Here is an 18,890-nt window from a genome sequence, read left to right as displayed (position 1 = left end):
GAGGCAGTGTGCCTAGACCTGATCTTAAATGGAATTCCTGAACCATGGGCAGAAGGTGAGTGGGTGAAGGTCCGAGGTGAGGGTGTTTGCACCATTTAAAGCCTGTTAGTACACTTAGAGCCCAGACAGCTAAAAATTTCTCATTCTTCCCTGTCCTTTCCCCCATCAGCATATGTGAGGGCCCCCTTGGTCTTTCACCTCCTCTAATTCATCTCTATCATTTCCCATGGTGGCTCTTCCCCAGTCTTGTCTCTGGTGGTCCTCAGAGTTCTCTATTACAGTGCTCTGGGGTTGCTCTGTCCCCTTTTGTGGTTTTTACTACTGCCTGTGTGGAAATGGCTCCCACTGCTCATCTTTACCTCAACCATTCTCTCTTACTACTACTGTCTTTGCAGAATTTCGTGAAAGGAGAAATGTAAAATAAATGGACTTAATCTCTTTTTCTGTCTCTCAAGCCTGTTTGCCTGTAGTGTTGGTGATCATATTAACCTCACAGTCTCCTTGTTAAGTTTTCTTCTTTCTTCCTGATTCCTCATTATTATTTCTTGTGCTCTCTTCAGAGGTGGTTCTGGGCACAGTCTCTTCAGCTTCATCTCATCTCTGTGTTTCTGTACTTTGCTGCTTTTGTCCCCAAGTTACCATTCCTCAAATGCTGAGCATTGTTTGTGATCACAGCTGGTTGATGGCAGGCTGGGAAATTTGCTGTCACCAGCAACTTTGTTTTGCCACAGTGTCATCTCTTCTTCCCTTTAATCTTTCCTTGTGTGTCAGATCCTCCACTACCTTGCAGAGAGGTCAGGGAGGAGCCATTTCATTATTTGCTCCTTAGAAGATGAAGAGGGTCAAGCTTATGTATCTAATGGTGTGATTCAAACCCATTTTAGTTAAGGAAAGGGACATTACCCCAAGAAGGTACTCGTAATTGTACTCATTACTTGTCTGCACTTGCAGAGACCCAGACTGGATTTGGTCAAACTCAGACAAATGACTGTACTCATTTGTGTCCCTGACTAGGTGGGGGTAACTTGCTGGAGTAGTCCTCAGGTGCTGCCCACCCCACTTCAAAACACTGCAGGATGGAGCCCCATCTCCTCTCCAAAATACTGTTCCTAAGTCTCTGCTGCTCTTGTCTGCTGATTTTCAGCAGGAAATTTAGATCACTTAGGTTCATCATGTTTCCTCTGGACCACAGTAAGCAATGATCTTCTTTCTCTGCATCTTTCTCTGTGATATGCCTCTAGACACCTTACATAGATTGCTTGTTTCATATGTTATGTGGTAAACCACTTCTAATCTGTCCCAGCTAAACAGTACTCAGAATATCTTATCACAAATTCCTGAAATGACTGACAGTGCAGGGGAAATAATGACTTTTTTTTTTTTTTTCTTAGAAGGCAGTCATGATTGCAGTTGGTTTCCATTGCTATATTTACTGGCAGTCTAAATAGAGAGCTCAAGTTGAAGTAATTCTTTCTTGCCCATGTATCCTGGCAGTGGCATGTGAGAAAAAGCAGGCCCTTGGTACTGAGCCACTTGCTGTCCTGTGTCTGCTGTGTGGATAAATCATGGACTTTGGTGTTCAGGCCATCTGGTCTAGAACATTTTGTTAGTAGTAAATTCAGGCACATGCAAAATACTGTGCTGCTTAATTGCCAGCCAGACCTATAATGACTCATCCTGTGTTTTGCTTTTTTTTTTTTTTTTTTTTTTTTTTCTTCTTACTCTGCAGCAACTATAATGGAGAGACAGAAGAGAAAACAAGAAATAGAGAAAGGACTTCAGTTCATTCAGTAAGTGGACAACGTTATTGTTTCCTGGGCCTTTGGAGGCAGTTGTATCAAGGACTGCAGAAACTGAGCTCTTTCAGTACACCAGTTTGGGTCTGCTGAATGGGGAAGAAATACTGGTCCTAAAGAGTTTCAGTGTGGTTCTTCAGGGTGCTTCTTGTCCAGCCATCTCTCTAAACTTAAAAGTGTGTAATTTTAATTTCATTGGGTTTTGCCCTTCACTGCAGTTTTAGGATGATCTTTACAGTCAGCATAATGTAAATGGTAATTGGACCTATTTTATTTTCAGCGTGAAGATCTCAGAGTGCTCTCTCAACAATGTTATGCCACCTTTCTTAGGAAGGGGGTAGTATTTCTCTTTTGTAGGTGTGGGAAGCAGAGTAAACTACTTGCCAGGTGCCCCATATAGTGCCTATATGTAGATGTAGATGACCCTGTGCTCTTTTACAGTCTCCAACTTGGTAGATGCCTCAGGCCACTCTTCTGTGGACATTTATGTGGCCTTCTAGAGCTTGAGGTGGTTGCTCACGGGGCAGCTACAAGTCCAAATGTGTCCTTACAAAGTATAGTAGGGTTTTTTTCCCTCTGGGCCTTGAGTTAGCAAAGGCCTCAGACTTAGGTCCAGTTTCCAGGTGAGTAAGGAAGCAAGATTGTAATGAGATTGTATTGGGTATCTTAGGGTCAGTTTTGAGTCCTGCGGTTACTATGGCTGAAATCTGTGCATCTACAACAGGAAAATAAGACAAATCTTCCATGTTGCATATTGATATCCTGTGACAGGACAGTGATGTATTTGCCCCAGACTGAGACTAAATGAGACTGAGAATCCAGTTTCAGAGAGGCAATTGTGAGGTTTATTTATTATAAAGAAAAGAATTTAGAAATACAGAGTGTTGTTCGTGTTTCTGGAGCATATCTTAAAATCTAAACCAGGCCAGGCAGTGTCATTTGTTGGCTTCTTTTGATGTGAAAGGGGTAGTCCAATTAAGCAGCCTTAATGTTTCTTACAAGGCATTTCCTGTAGTTAATTTTAAGGAGCAGATGATGATTAGATTAGTTGAACTCTAAAAAAAGTTTGTTCTCTGACCAATAAGATCATGCATATGATGTTTTATTTCAAAGATGAGGAGGGCCATGAAAGATGCTAAGGATTTCCAAGAGCCTTTTGTTTTCTCCTTAAAGAGAAAGAATAAATGCGTGTGATCCAAATCTGGATGACCTGGATAGTTGCATTTAAAGAAGGGAACCTTTCATGTAGGTCTCAGTGCTGTTGTGGGCTAGGGGTTATCACTTCCAGTTTTGTTACACAGCCTGGAAGCCTTGACCAAGGCATCTGGAGTTAATGGCATTCCAAACTTGGATTGTCCTCTTTATTTTTGTTGTGTAGGCCTAAAGGTATGTGGGTAAGTTAATGCAGAGGAAAGCGATTTCATTTATCACTCTGTCTTTGGTTGCACAGATGATTAGAGGAGCTATTGGGATGCCAGTCTGGTGCCTCTCATTAGAGCCAGATGCACTTAAAATACGCGTATGCTCTCTATGACAGTTTTTCATGGTACTTTCTCAGAGATAGTTGGGGGTTTTCTTAGGTGGCTGGCTGAAGGCACACTACAGAAGATTGTGAATGTGCAGATAAAAGCTGAAAATAAGATTTCTCTAGTTTCAAATCCCTTTGGGACCTGATCATTTTATGACACCACTGTGGCTGTCACTGAGTCCACTGCTCCTTAGTTGTGTTTTCTTTGTCCCAGCTGCATTTCAAGTGAGCAACTGTTTAGCAGCTCACTGAGATCATCAACACAGAACCAGAAAGATGGTTTCTTCATCAGACAAAAGCCTTTGTAGGACTGCCTGTTTCATGAGAATTTTCTCTTCTTTTTTTGAGGTCCACGTTACCCCTAAGACAAGAAGATTATGAGGTAATAAAGAATTTATTTTTCAAGCTGGGAACTCTTTGGTTAGCAAGATTTGTTCTGTTGCACAGCCATTAGTTAACATACTAGAAATGGAGAGTATGGGATGCTCTGTCACAGTTTGTCTGTTACATAAACCTTTAAGGTTCTGACAGTGACAGCTTTCAGGAAAAGGAGAAGACACCTGAGTGTTCAGGAAGGAAGGAGATTTGACTGGATTTTCTCCTCTACCAAAAGATTGATGTTTTAAAGGAGGGCGGGAAGGCAGGAGAATCTTACTGGGCTGGAATATGAAAAGGAATGGGAAGTGGGGAAACCTCTCTTGTCTCTAGATATCTACTTCAGTCTATTTGTTCTCTCCCTGCTACTCAGGCCGTTCTGCAGAAGCTTGTGAGAAACTTGTTTGCAGAGGGCAATGATTTGTTTCGAGAGAAGAATTTCAAGCTTTCACTTGGACAGTATGTAGAAGGACTGAACGTGGCTGATTATGCAGCCTCCGACGATGTGACCATCCCAAAGGAACTCCTCTGCAAGCTGCACGTCAACCGAGCTGCCTGCTACTTTGCTATGGTGAGCACCTTCCTGAGTCATCCCCAGGGACCAGGGAGGACATCAAGGTTGCAGTGCTGTGCAGTTGGAAAAGGTGTCAATAGGGGTTTTATTTGATTTTATCCACTCCCTTCCTCAACACTGTGGGAGATGATGACACACAGAAAACTCTGATATCTCCCCACTATCGTACTGTATCTTGCAACACCAAAGGAAGAATGTGAAGGAGAGAGGGCCAGGCATAGGGTACTGAAAATGCAGGAGTTAGTATTACCTAGAGATTGCAAAGAGCCAGTGTCTTCCAGTACTTAATATTTCTGTGGAATACTGTTTGAGTATTGGTCTGGAGGCTCCTGCATCCTCAAGTAAGGCACTGGAAGACTACGAGAAAACTTTGGGTCTTTTCAGCACACACATGGAAAAGCATTCTGAAATATTTAGGCACTAAATGTCTGCATGCTTCCATTTTCTGAAGGAATCCAATAGCTTTCCTTTATGGCACAACCCCAGAGCAGGTCCATCCTGTTTGTAATGAGACTGAGTCCTGTGAAAAAAATTAGCAAGTGGTCACATAATTAAAAGCTATCATATGTCACATCCCCAAAGTCTAAGGGGTGCCAGGATAGGCTGCTTAAGCAGTCTTACTTCTGGCATTCACTGACTTTGAAGTGTTTTGAGTTTTGCAAGACTTAACAAAATGTTCTATTACTGTAGGTTTTGTGTGTCTGTACTCTGGTCTGTGTAGGAGGTAATATATGTATTTCCAGCTGCCTTTTATATTCCCGTGTTCTGCTGAGCGATAAAACATTTGCATTCAGACAGAAGGAAGGGTTAGTTTGCTATGTCTCTGCTTACTCAAGGCAGTCTCTTCCATGCAGGGGTCCTATGAGAAGGCACTGGAAGACAGTGAGAAGGCTTTAAGTCTTGACAAGGAGAACATCCGAGCGCTCTTCCGCAAAGCCCGCTCCTTAAATGAGCTTGGAAGACACAAAGAAGCATATGAGTGCAACAGCCGATGTTTGCTGTCCCTCCCACATGTAAGTTTCTGACATATAACCTGTCTTGATTTCTGTGGCTCACCACCTTCCTGCTTAGTGTGAGGCCAGAGGAAAGTAGAAGAGGAAGCTTGGCTGCTTTTGGGAACATCATAGAATCGGCTGGGTTGGAAGGGACCTCTGAGATCATCAAGTCCAACCCTTGATCCACTACCACTGTGGTTACCAGACCATGGCACTGAGTGCCACATCCAGTCTCTTTTTAAATATCTCCAGGGACAGAAAATCCACTACTTCCCTGGGCAGCCCATTACAGTGTTTGATCACTCTCTCCGTAAAGAAATTCTTTCTAATATTTAACCTAAACTTCCCCTGGCACAACTTGAGACCAGGCCCTCTTGTCTTGCTGATAGTTGCCTGGGTAAAGAGACCGACCCCAACCTGGCTACAACCTCCTTTCAGGTAGTTGTAGATGATGTGAGTGGTAGAGAGTGATGAGGTCTCCCCTGAGACTCCTCTTCTCCAGGCTGAACAGCCCCAGCTCCCTCAGCCTCTCATCACAGGATCTGTGCTGGAGTCCTTTCACCAGCCTGATTGCCCTCCTTTGTACCTGCTTCAGGACCTCAGTCTCCTTCCTGAACTGAGGGGCCCAGATCTGGACACAGGACTCGAGGTGTGGCCTCACCAGGGCTGAGTACAGGGGCAGAATCCTTTCCCTGGTCCTGCTGGCCACGCTGTTCCTGATACAGGCCAGGATGCCATTGGCCTTCTTGGCCACCTGGGCACACTGCTGGCTCATGTTCAGCTTCCTGTCAATCCAGACTCCCAGGTCCCTTTCTGCCTGGCTGCTCTCAGCCACTCTGTCCCAAGCCTGTAGCACTGCATGGGGCTACATGCTTATGCGCAGAAATTCTGTCTGTCTGACTCAAAGATGTTTGACCTCACACGTTTCTTCAGTCCAAGTTACATTCTACAGAACGTGCCAGCCATAGGCACTGGTTAGTGACCTGTTTGGTAACCTATTTCTGAAGAGTAAAACCCTACCCTAACGAAATGTGAATTAAGGCCAGAAGGTTGTTTTAATTATCTGGTTTTATATGCCTAATGGGAATAACTAGGAGAATGGGACAAATGGGAGCTGGAGCACTGGAAGAAAACATGTATACTTTTCCTGGTTTAGATAAAAGTGTCTCACATTTTACTTAGTGATTGCTAAGGCAACCTGGTAAACCTTTTTATTTCTTCTCAGACATGCAAAGGTGTCCTTTACATCACATGTCATAGCTATTTTTATGTCCACAGATGTGCAAATTTTTGCAGAGGGGGCTATCTGCATATAGTAAGCCCTAGATACTTTCCTGACAATGGTTTTGTTGAGTTTTCTTTTAGGCCAAATGTTGAACAGGAAACCAGACTATGAGTAGATAGATTTTAGTGAGCACTGGTTGTCTTTGCTCAATTTGGCTTCAGTCTGTCATGCTAATGCTATTTACGAGCAAAATACATCTACTTCAGCAAAAAAACCTAACTTATTATTGTTACAGAATGAGTCTTTGAAACTCTTGTTAATGGTTAGTTATTCCTTTTGTATAGCTAGTAAATTCTGGTTTGTTTGACTTGGCAGAAAAGTGACCAAAACTCATTAGAGGTATCACATTAAGTGAGTTCCAAACACCTGTTTTTTAAACAAATCCTTTAATAAAAAAACCTTTCTAATATATGTGTTAATGTAAAGCCACATCTGACTATATATCACATTGCAGTTGAGCCACTTAATTGCATTTTTTTTTAACCAAATACTTACATTTACCTATCTCACATTATTATCATTACAATAATCGTGGTCTACAAACATTTTATCAAACTTCTCTGTGACAGAAAAGTTCAGCCTTACAAACTCTGTAGCGAGTGATCTGCATTCCCTATTCTAAACAGCACAGTTGTGTAAATCAGCATTCCCCATTGTCTTATTACCTGATGAACAGAGATCATAAGCCTTCCCTTCATCAAAGGCAAGTGATGCTATTGATCATCTCACTCTTGCTTCCATCACACCAGCTGCAAAGCCCCAGGAGCACGTGGGTACTTCCAGCTTGCATTGCTGGAACAGCTAAGAACTTTGCTGTGGTCAAAGCAGAGAATGTATTAAAACTTCTGGTGATGAAGGCTCTACCACTCAGTTGACTCACTGTCTTGCAGAGTTAGCTTGTTTCTGGAATCTCCGTGCTGATAGTTTGCAGAGGTTCTCAGCATGGTGAGGTTGATAGTCCTCTAGTGGTATGCTTGTTTTGATAAGTCATGGCATTTTTTCAGGGTGTTGGGAGGAAAGCATGTTGCATGCATTGTTAAGCATCCCATCTTTTAGGTGGGAGGTAGTAAGTGCCCAGGGGTGGCACTTGGCTGAGGAAAGCTAAAGCTAAAGGAAGTTTTTGAGGGTGACAAAGAACAAATAACCCCCCTACTCTCAAACTTCAGGCCTGCTGAAGACGGGGGCAATAATTAGCTATGTGTTGTTGGGAAGACACGTAGAGGCAGTCTAGAGACAAATACATTCTTGATCTTGCCCAGGAATCTGAGAAGACATCTCGGAGTTACCTTGGCATATGGAGTTGTATAGGGTAAGCCTGGTAGGTATGCAATCAATTAAAAGAAACAATGTCAGAGGTCTTCTGGTGAGTTTTCCATAGGGAGCAAGAAAATGACAGACTTCAGGAGACTCCTGAGGGAGTATTTGGAAAGGCAGAATCATCAGAAGGAAACAGAGCAGTGAAAGCATGATTGGTGTTAGAAGGATGTGAGAGGTGAAAGAGAGTGGGGAAGGAGCAATGACCATGAGGTTTGACCAAGAAGAGATCTCTGAAGGGTCTGGGACAGTTTCAGGAGAAGGTGCATCCTGAGGGGGATTCAAGGTGGAGAGCAAAGAGGAAATGGAAAATACAGGTTTTGTCTTTGGTTGCAAGATGATGACAAGACCAATGTTGAGGGTGCTGGGGAGCAAGTACCATCAGAAAGTGGCACACTGAATTGAAAGGAAAAGTTATTGATACTGTGGGCTGGAAGAACCAGTGGCTACTGAGGGGTTAAAATTAAAGGGATGGAGAAGGAGGCTGGAAAGACCAGCATGACAGGTAGAGAGAAGAGAGCAGCTTCAAGATTGGACATGGAGGAGGAGATCTGGGGACAGTAAGGAGGGATATCACAGTAGGCTGGGCAGGTATTTTTTTTCTCTGAAGAAACTGTGTACTCCTGTGTTTTTGCAGAGAGCGAGAGGAAAGCCAAAGGAAACAGCTGTTTGTGATAAATAACTTAAGAAGGTTGTGCCAGGTTGTTAGTCCAGGCAGTTCTGGAGAGGATGATGCAGGGGAATGGAGCATCCTCCAGAACTTTGAAACTCAGGACAGTATGTGAATGGGCCTGGGCAGAGAGCAGGGAAAGCTAATGGCATGTGGCAGGGAAGGCAGAAGCATCTCCTTGACTAAGCTGAGGCTTTTTAACCAGAACTAGAGATGGTGAAAATGCCTTGTAGCTAGCAAGTTGGAAACTGAGACTTGTTTTCAGCTTTAGTAAGAAACATGCAAAACTGGCTAATGAATACTGTCTGCTGCCAAGCTGATTATTAGCTCTATGACTGGTGGAGAAGGAAAGTATACAGGCTGTGCATGCAGAAAAGCATGCAGGCTCCTTCTTTCCAGACACGGGGACTTTGTGGAAACTATCATCCCCCAGCAAAGGGACTGCTAGCAGCCAGCCTTGGCAGCTCCTTCAGCCATCTTGCCATCAAGACTTGTGAAGCCTTGCTTTCTTGGAAGCAGAGAACTTGATTCTGATTTTCTGCAGCATCAGAAGAGTGTAGAGAGAAGTCTCGGTGCAACCTCAGTATCTCAGTAAAGCTGAATTACAAGAGCACTTGAGGTTAGGTTGCATGTGCTCTCCTAGGGCTGCTCTGGCAACTATCCACCTGCTGCTGTCTGCAGGTGAGGCTCCATGGCACAGCCCAGTGTGGATAACTGCAGTCCAGTTTATTTCATTGTGTGTGCCACAAAGCCAAAACTGAAAGTGTCCTGCCAATGGTTTTTGTCCCCAGGATGAAAGCGTCACACAGCTGGGACAGGAGCTTGCCCAGAAGCTGGGACTGAGGGTTCGAAAAGCATACAAAAGACCTCAGGTATGACTTTTTTTTCCTTTAGAGACTGTTCTTTGGCTCTTTCATATTTACTTTTGCAGAAGTGGTAGGTGCTGCTCTGGAGCTGTAGACACTCATGCACTGCCCTGTGCCCTTTCTAGCAGGCTGCTGGCTGCACTCCTTGTCCTGACCCTCCCATTGCCTTGTTCCCTTTCAAACCCCACGGCTGCTGTGTCCCCCCCAAGCCAGGCAGACCTGAGCCAGTACTGCAGGAGAGGCTTCTGATGCAATGGGAGCTCCTTTTTGTGGGGGAAGAGGCATATGTGGCCTGATCCCAAGGGTGGTTTTGCATCACAGTCTTTTCCCTGTTTCAGGATGAGAAGGGTAGGATGTCTGCTTTTGTAGTGCCATGGGTCATGAAGGGTTCCTTTTTCATGGTGGAGAAAAGGCTTTTGGAAAATGACAAGTAGGCATCTGGTTAAATGCTAGGAAAGAAAGTAGCAAAAAGAAAGCCTTGGGTTCAGTAAATTGACCCCAGTGTCTGAATCTCTAAGTGGCTCTGCAAGACAGTCTGCTGCCGGAACTGGAGTACCTTTGGTGCTTGGATATACCCTGGGATGGAGCTAGAGGGCGTCAGGCCACTGCTGGCAGTCGTGTGAAGCTGCCTTGGGAAAGTCCCGGGATGCATTTTCAGGAGCAGGGAACATTATCTGTGAGTCTAATCTAGTCTGGTCAGTCAGGCTGACCTTAGCATCCTCAGCCCTGGGTGCAGTGGTGTGTTGAGCAGCCACTGTGTTCCACCTCCAGAGGGGCACCTGTGCACTGATGTGGTGAAGTGATTGGTGAGCATCCAATTTGCAGAGAGATTCTGGAGTAAATTTGGCTGTAGCATCGTATTCCTCTCCCGAACCAGCCTCACATGTGAGATTGGCCCACCCCCCAAAAAGCCCTGGCGTTGTAGCAGTTCTTAACCCTCTGAAAAGATTCTGTTGCAAAGAAAGGGAGGTTTTATCCAGGAATGGGTTTTTTTGTAGCTGCTCATTCTGCTGGTCCTGCCACTTCTTTGCTGCTGCTGTCATGTTACTCAGCTGTGATGCTGTTAAACCACCTGTGTTAGAAAAGTCAAAACTAAAAACTCCAAAATGCTTCTTATTATTTGAAATCTAGTGACCAGTGATTTTGCTAACACCTTGCTATCTCTTGTGCTGGCTTCCAGCTTTCATTCCAGTTCTGTAATGCCTTCCCAAAGTAGTAATTTCTTAGCAAGAAGACAAAAGCTTATGTTCCTCTGGGAAGTTTTTTGCTTTCTGATTCTGTGTTGAATGTTAGGTGTTTTGCACTGAGGTGTCCAGAACAAATGATATGTCCCTTTCAGTGTGCAGAAAACTGTACCCTTGTGTCACAGTGGTACTTTATGGGGTGTTTTTTCTTTTATGGGCAGTGCCTTGAAGGAAACCATATTGTAACCCAGCTTTACCTAGTTTACAAGCATTCATGGGCTGTCTCTGTTCTAAAACCTCTTTCTTTCTTGCAGCAGGAATTGGAAACATTCTCACTACTCAGTAATGGCACATCAATCAATTTGTCAAACCAGGTAGAGTTTTCATCCTATGGTTCTTACTGTTCATGGACTGGACTGCTAGAATGCTTTGCAGTTTTGTTGACATGCAAAATTACTGCTGTCTTTTAGGATTTAAAAGTGTTAATTAGTGTTTTCTACTTCTAAAGAATATTGCCAAAGAAAACAATTAATTTGAAAACACAGTAACAACATTTTTTTATGTCACTAATTAAATCACTGAAGATGGTTATTTTTCTTATCTGTTGTGAATGTTTGCTTTTTATTACATTTGAAATAAGTTTCAATGTTCAAGTTACTACGTAGTTAGGGCAGTGCTAAGTAGAAATCAGAAGGTGTAACTGGTGAACAACACACAGTATCAAATCATGCCATGTACTGAGCAAGATACATACATAGTTTATGTATTCTTTGTTTCTTCCTGTTATCTCTGAGATCAGCTTGGGCAGGGCACTGTACAAATAGTAACCTAAATTATAAGAAATTGCTTATTTCCTGTCCCTATCACAGGGAAAAAAAATAATTAAACTCTTGCTGGTTTTACAGGCTATTTGGTACTTCACACCACTTAAACCAAACAAACTGTAAAACTGTAAAAGATGACATTTTGTAGAGCAAGATAAGATACCAAAGAATTAATTTACTTCTCACTGTTCAGTAACTTGCCTTCACTTTTTTCTAGCACAGTCAGTCAGCTTTCTTTAGTGCCTAGTTTTTAACTGGAAAAATCTTACTCTTTGCAAGAAATTAAAATTGTGCAAAAGCTAGAATTTGCAAAAACTACTGCAAAAGGAATGCTTTACTTGTGCCTTTTTAAGTTTAAGCTGAAGGCACATGTACTTACCTCTGTTGATGTTTCTGTAAAATATGGGCTCATTTTGTTCCTTGCCTGGAGCTCCAAGTCAGCAGTTGTCCTGGCGGAAACCCTTTCCTGTTTTGAGTTTGCTGTAAAAGTTTGTGGTTGATAGATTGCAAAATAGAAGAACTAAGAAAAGGAAGGTTGTGTAAGATCAGGCTAATCAGATCTTAATATCCACTGGGCTGACCGATTGATGTGGCCTAGCACTTGGGACACAGTGTACTCATCCACACATGAAAAACCCTATTCTATGTACAGATTTGCTCACGTGGTTGCATATTATGCAGGCCTGGTATTCCTTTGCAGCAACAGGTTTTGTCCACTGCAGGAAGTAAAAATGAATAGGCTCTTTGAATTCATGGCCTCTGAAAGTGATTTGGTTTTAATACTCTTGTACTAGAAGAGAATGTAAAGAAAAATTAAAGGGCCAGGTGCATTTAGGAGTACTCAGTGTCATCTATGAAGTGCAAGCATCTTTTTAAAGCTTAATTTCTGGTGATATTTTCTCTACCTTGTCCTATGCCCTCTTTGCAGACCACTTCCAATGGACTGGGTTCGATAGATGACATCGAAACAGGTAAAGAAATTTCTCGGATTTTTGTGGCTTTGGTAAGATATCTGAGCAGCCGAGCAGGCCTGAGAGGTTGATCATCATAATTTGTGTCTCTTCTGCACACTCCTGGCTTTGGTAACTACAAGGAGGAAAAGGTGGTTGGAAGTGGGAATGTTTTTGCTGCAGAAAGTAATTTTTTGTCTGGGTGCAATAAGGGATGCGTCTAGGAATTAAAATGTCCTGCTGAGGTACATTGCCCTCTCCAATTGTGCTTTCTCTTTTAAAGCTGGGCTTGGCAAAGCTTCTGAAACTCTGCTCCCAGCCAAAATAGTCCAGATAAAGTGAAGTTAAGATTGCAGTGGGTTGTTTGTACTCTGAGCACATATAGTCCTCCAAGACAAATGAAAACAAAGGGAGTTGGGAGGGACCCAGGGGCAGCTGTGTTCAGGGTCAGGCAATGAGGAAGAGCAGGAGGGGACTGCAGGGTTGCTTTTCTCATGCAGGGAAACAAGTGACCTTAACTCTGTAGAAAGGCTTGCTACATGCTTTGCCCTTGTTGTGTGCATGCCTCTGGGCACATCAGTCTTTGTTCCTTTGAAAGGTAGCTCTGTGTGTGAAGGTAAGTGTAAAGTCTTATCACTGCAAATAACAACTGTTCTTTTTATAGGAAGAAACTATTTTATTATTAGGGTGTTTTGGGGTCTATTTTAGAAAATATATTCTCTGTTGAATGCCAGTTCGGTAACTGAATGCTATGTGCAAAGATGAGACCCAGTTCTGAGAATTTATGAGAGTTTTTCACGTTATCTTGCTGTGCTGAACTGGACTCCTTCTGTAAAGAGTGACTGCATCCAGTAAGTTCTTTATATAATCAGGGTTTGGTGTAAGAGCAGCTGCTAGGAAATATTTTTAAAAGCACTGAAATTATATATTATCCCATTGCTCTGAGAGTGGTGTGACACCAGGGCGGCTGTGGGTGCTGGGTACCTTGAGAGTTTCAGATTGAAGGTTTTTTTAGGAAGGGTTTTTTTGATTGTTGTTTTGGTTCATTTTAAGATGCAAATTTTTAAAGCTCCTTCAGCCATGCTTTACTTGAAGTCATCTGATTAGCCCAGTCCCAGCCTGCACGGACTGTGGCTCAGATCTGCCTCATCAGGGCCTTTGGCAGCTAATGCACTAGGGAATCACTGCTGTTTTGGGAAGTGGAGCTAGAAGCAGAGATTTTAAAAGCAGTGTACTTATCCCTCAGGCAGGCAGGTGAATGGCCAGAGCTGTTTTATTTTTTTAAGGTGGAGAAAACATTAGGTAAAAGCAGGAGGTGCATGAGCTTTGTGGAAGGAGAGTACATGAGATGTGGGTATGGCAGCTGGTGGGTGATGTCAGCAGATGGGGTGTCCTGAGGAATGCAGGAATGTGAAAGGAGGGGTAGGGCAAAAGATTGGACAAAGGAATGGGACAAAGTGGCTGGAGGAATGACAGGGTTTGAGTATTCAGGGAGAAGACAGCAGATGTCTCCCCTCTGCCTCTTGCAAGCAGTGGAACCTGTTGGTCTCTGCTCTTCTCGCCTTTCACATGCACTGTGCTGTGAGGGGTCCTGTAGCCTTCTCTGCCTTTTGGTTGTGCATTCAGCTTTTCAGGGTTTGAGGCCCCTTAGGGTGTGTTAGGGCCTCTTTCCTCTGCTTTACAGTCTGAGTGGAACAGGAGGGTGTTGTTCATTCCTCAGAAAAGGTCTGAACTTGTGGATCTTTTGGGGCCTTCTCATTGTGAACCCTTTTGCTCCCCCCTGCACGTGTCCCCATCCCTTCCAGCGTGTCCTGAACTTCTTCTGGCCCCTGGTGGGATCTTGACAATACTCCAGATTTAAACATCTGAAAATCGGGAAGGCACAAGCCATCCCTTTGTACTGAGGGAAATCTGGCCAAGCTACCAGGGATGAGGCCAGCACTGAGGGGAGCTGCATGTCTGGCTCCCGAGTGCAGCTGGGGGGCCTGTGCTGAAGGGAGATGAGTTGAGAGAAGTCATCACAAAGACAGCATGGGGTTGGAGCCGAGCTTGATCTGGGGGGCAGCTGCAAAACTAAGGAGGTCTGCAGTCTTTCTTTGAGCCACTGCCTGTGGGGAACGTGTCCAGCTGCAGCATTGAGGAGCTGTGTTCAATCCTATAAGGTACAACATGTGCTTTCCTTCAGTTGTATGCATGAGGCTGTGGAGAGAGAGACCACTGTCTGTCCCTTACCATTTTTCCCTGCTTTCCCTGCCTTGTTGTCATGGCTTGGCCTTTGGTACCTTCCACAGTGACCTTGGTTGTGGTCCATCCACATGGACCACTCAGCAAATGGCAGCAGAATGGTTGCAGGGTGTGATGGTGGGGTTAGAGGTAAGGGGGCCTTCATGTGTGTGTCCTCTCTCTCTGCTGTTGCTTTTGTTCAGGACTTGGGGGTCTGCAGGAATTGCTGGTTTGCTGAGCTCCAGCACAGGAAATGTGCAGTGTACGGGACAGCAACATGGGTCACTTGCCCAGTCCTAGTTAGAAAGGAGTGAGGGCTGAGTGAGCAGAGCTTGTACATCCTATCTGTAAAGGATGCAGTATTTCTCACTGGATCAAGATACATGTCTTGGAAGCTTATAGTTTCTTTCCCATTCTTACCAGTCTTCCTAATAAAAGCTATTGTGTCTTCTTCCAAACTTTGCTTATAACCTTAGACCATTACAGCTACAGTGCAGGCATTGCTATGTGGATGGAGCAGGTAGCATCTTTGTCTTATTTCTTTTCTTTTATTCCAGGACAGCTGCACAGGGGCAGAATTTAAGGTAGTTTGGGTGCTTGGTTTGAGAACTGCAAATGTAACGCTGCATTTTCCAAATTTCTAACATTTGAACATTTTTTAACCTTTAATTTTTTTGGAGAAAAAAATGGTCTTCTGTGAAGAATATGTGCTTGTAATTTTAACTTCACTTAACAGAGGTTTATGTTGCATGATGGAAATGTCTTACCATTTCATTAATGTACTAGAGAGGTAAGGAAGCCTTAGAGAAAATCATTGCCTCTTTCTTGCCCTGAACCTGGCTCACACAAGCTCCCAAGGGGATGTTTGCTGCTGAGGAAGAATGTGGGTAGCAATCTCCCACCTGTGGACATCATGAAGCACACAAGAGCAGGGAATTCACTTGAGTAAAGACAGCCAAGTGAGTCTGATGGGGATTTTTGGGGACACATTGTTAGAACAAGCTTGTCTGAGCATCCGTTCTCTGATTCTCTTCCCAGCAGAACTTTGTGTCCTGCTTTTATCTTCTACCATTTAGGATGTCTAAGGTTTTAGAATGTGCAAGTAAGCAAGAATTCATCTGGGATACTGAAGGCCCAAGGAGTAGAGAAGGCAATGGTCTCTGACAAATTCATTAGTGAGGAAAATTAAAGAAAGCACCAGGTGGTGAGTTATAGGGAAATTGGTTGTGTACCCCTGGCCTTTCGACCTGTCCACAGTGAATTCAGTAAGTGCTCAGCCACAGACTTTGTGTTCTTCCTGGTTACTGTATGTGCGTGCCCCATCCTGACAGTCTAGGCATTGGCCCTTAGAACATGTTTCAGTTATCAGTGAACTATTGGAGACTGGGAACAAAAATAAAAGGGCAAGAAACTGTTCAGACTAGAGCCTCTCCTCTCAGAATATTGGCGTACTTGGCTTTTATGATTTGATGGGAGTTTTGCAATATTGCTTTTGCCAGCCTGTGTTCTGATTGCCCCCAGCAAGAGGCTCTCCTGGGTGACTGTCTCTGTTTCTTCCTCATCCCAGACTGCTCTATGGACCTGCAGTGCCTCCCAGCTCCTGTGGCCACCTCCATCCCTGTGAGCGAAGGGCTGGCTCCTTTGTCTTCTGACTCGGATGCAAAGGGCTTGCCTACCACGCTGCCTACTGCCAGCTTGGTCCCATCTTCAGACCGTGTGCCCCTGCCAGTGCCTGAGAGTGTGGAGGACTTCACAGAAGGTGACATCCTTGGGGAAGAACTGGATTCCCTTCTGGACTCCCTAGCAGAAGAGCCATCATACCCTCTAGTAAGAGCGCGCACTGCATGGATCCCCTGCGTCTTGTTCCAAATAGGTCCTTGGAGCATGTGGATATGCATGCTGCCTCTCTCTCTCTCTCTCTCTCTTTCTGTCATTCTTTCCTCCTAGTTCTTCCTCTGGCAAAATTCATTCATTCCTTCCTTTATTTCTGCAACCAGCTTGTGAGTATCTAAAGAGCCCACTTCCAAGCCTGCTTTGCTGTGTGCAACTTCATGGAGCTGCCCCTCAAAAGGTACCCAAGATAGCCTTTCCCTCTCCCTGGCCTCTGGTGTCCATGGACCTAAATCAGGCCTGAGAGTAGAAGTTAGTGTGCTGAAGAAGGAATGATGGCTGTATTTTATACAGTGGGCATGCTCTCATCACCTTGTATTTCGTGCAGGCTGCATTCAGACTAAGCTCTTTGAACAGGTCTGGGAGATGCAGAGACAATCTGTATTCATACTTACATGGAATTTTAGTTGCCAGTGTTGCTGATGTCAAGTGAGCCAGCTTGGGTCTGGAAGCAATGCAATCATATTCATGCAGGACACCTCTTGAGCCAGAAAGCTCTGATGAGAGTTGCTATGAATAATGGTTGCTGTAATGGTTATTACCCTGACCTCGGCACTGTGTGTACTCAGCATGCACCGTGTCTCAACCTGAGCTTGTTTAAGTGCCCAGTGCAGGGCTCTGCCTTGCAGTCTGATGAGCTCAGGTAGCCCAACATCTCTTCAGGGACCTCAGCCCAGACTGTATGCGATGTAGATAGCTTGGAAGGTTTGTGGGAAGTTTGCGAGTGGATGGAGCTGCTGGGTACCCTTTTGCTTCAGATGATACATGATAATGCATTCAGATAATACATGTCTGTTGCTCTCTATGTTCACTCATTCTCTGTTCCTCATTCCTAATGTGCTGTTTATCCTCCCGCTTCCTGATTCCCAAAAGTCTCTGGTCCAGAGCACCATTCCTACCAATCTGCCAACGGAGATGCCCCAGCTGATCCCTGTGTTTCCGGGGGGAGCTCCACTCCTGCCCCCAGTTGTTACAGCCAGCATCCCTGTCTCCACCCCGCTGCCACCTGCCTCCTTTGGCCTGGTGATGGATCCCACCAAGCAGCTCTCCTCCTCCTCCTCTGTCCTGGATGCCTTTGAGGCCCCACCGGCAGGGAGTGGTGGCTCCACCTTAGATTCGCTGGATTCCCTGGATCTGCTTCCCTACACAGACTCAAGGCTTGATGCCTTGGACTCCTTTGGGACAAGCAGAGGGTCTCTGGATGCCTTGGATTCCTTTGCCATTGGTAGGTGCTGATGGGGTTTTGTGCTGCTTTACCTGTGGATGAATGCCAAAGTTATTTCATTCAGTGCTGAGGACATCTATCATACAGCTCTGTCTGCTGGTGCTGCAGAATGACAGTGCAAATCTAGAATGTCTTGAGCAAGACAGCTGAATATGTCTAAGCTGTCATGACTCGGACTGGGCAACCCAGGGAGATTCAGATTAGACCCCCTTGCTTTCTAAACTCAAAAAGGAGCCTAGGTGTGACTGGATCCAATCTTAAGTCTTGGACCTGGCCCTTCTGGGAGAGTGATTTAAAATGTTATGGTCGGAAGAAATGCTTGACTGATCAGATGAAGGTCAAGGTCTGTATTTGAACACTATCTTTAATTAGAACTATAGAAGGAATAACTCATGTACTTCCAATTATTATATATGCTCAGGCTGCATGATCATAAGGGCAGATACTTCAGTTATAGAAGCCACAATAAGTGTATGCTCAAGCTGCACGACCTGGGAAGAAGTGTGGGCCTTGTGTTGCTTAATGGTTTTAGAAAGGAAAAGGTACAGAGAGAGAGAGAGAGAGAGAAAGGGAGAATAGAAAAAAAATAGATAATGTAAAAACACCAGTCCTGGATCCATCATTGGGCCAGCCAACAGGGGAGGGTTGGTGTGAGTGAAGCTGTCAAAACCCACCTTCAGAGCTTCTCCTTTTATAGGCCTGTTTCACTTGAACAATCCATTCACAATGAGGAGTAAGTGTAGTTAAGACATAATCAGATTGAGCAACTGGAGTGGACCTCCACTCCTCCATCATTACCTCTATCGCTGTTATCCCTGTTGAAGTCTCCATATGCAGGCTGCTATTTCCATAGGAGTCAGGCTGTCCTTTTGTTTTGTTTGAGGGCTTACAGTGGTGTTTCACCACCACTTCCCACAATAGGTCCTGAGGCTAGTCCACTAGCTCAGGAGTAATGAAAAAGGCTCAGGGGCTTGTGTGGTGCCAGGTAAGTAGTGTGTGCATGGTGTGAAATCTCAGAGGATAAAGCAACATAAAGGTGTATAATGAGAAGTGATGAGATTTAAACCTGTCTTCGTGTCCAGGGCACCTCCCTTGGCAGAATTTGCTAGGCTATAGCATGCTTTATCCACCCTCCCCAATGACTCTCTGACCAAATTTTGGACCAAATGAGCAAAATTTTGGTGATGCTTC

General features: G+C 44.4%; 1 protein-coding gene across 8 annotated transcripts in view; it reads left to right on the top strand.

Moving 5' to 3' along the window:
* The window catches only part of ZC3H7B (zinc finger CCCH-type containing 7B), a 52,871-nt gene that overhangs the window by 5,804 nt on the left and 28,177 nt on the right, over positions 1-18,890 (top strand). For 6 of the 8 annotated variants that reach the window (XM_030462995.1, XM_030462914.1, XM_030463134.1 and 3 more), the window contains exons 2-10: positions 1,730-1,790; positions 3,673-3,706; positions 4,073-4,270; positions 5,128-5,286; positions 9,329-9,409; positions 10,902-10,961; positions 12,340-12,382; positions 16,152-16,411; positions 17,348-17,699. In XM_030462995.1, coding sequence (XP_030318855.1) covers positions 1,738-1,790; positions 3,673-3,706; positions 4,073-4,270; positions 5,128-5,286; positions 9,329-9,409; positions 10,902-10,961; positions 12,340-12,382; positions 16,152-16,411; positions 17,348-17,699 — 1,240 coding nt within the window. In that variant the 5' untranslated portion in view covers positions 1,730-1,737. The remainder of the gene's footprint in view (positions 1-1,729; positions 1,791-3,672; positions 3,707-4,072; positions 4,271-5,127; positions 5,287-9,328; positions 9,410-10,901; positions 10,962-12,339; positions 12,383-16,151; positions 16,412-17,347; positions 17,700-18,890) is intronic. The other 2 variants (XM_030463207.1, XM_030462838.1) reach the window with 1 other exon arrangement.

Source organism: Calypte anna, chromosome 1, assembly GCF_003957555.1.
Source record: "Calypte anna isolate BGI_N300 chromosome 1, bCalAnn1_v1.p, whole genome shotgun sequence".
Classification (NCBI taxonomy): Eukaryota; Metazoa; Chordata; class Aves; order Apodiformes; family Trochilidae; genus Calypte; species Calypte anna.
The sequence above is the reverse complement of the archived record's forward strand: the minus strand, read 5'-3'. Positions and strand labels throughout refer to the sequence as shown.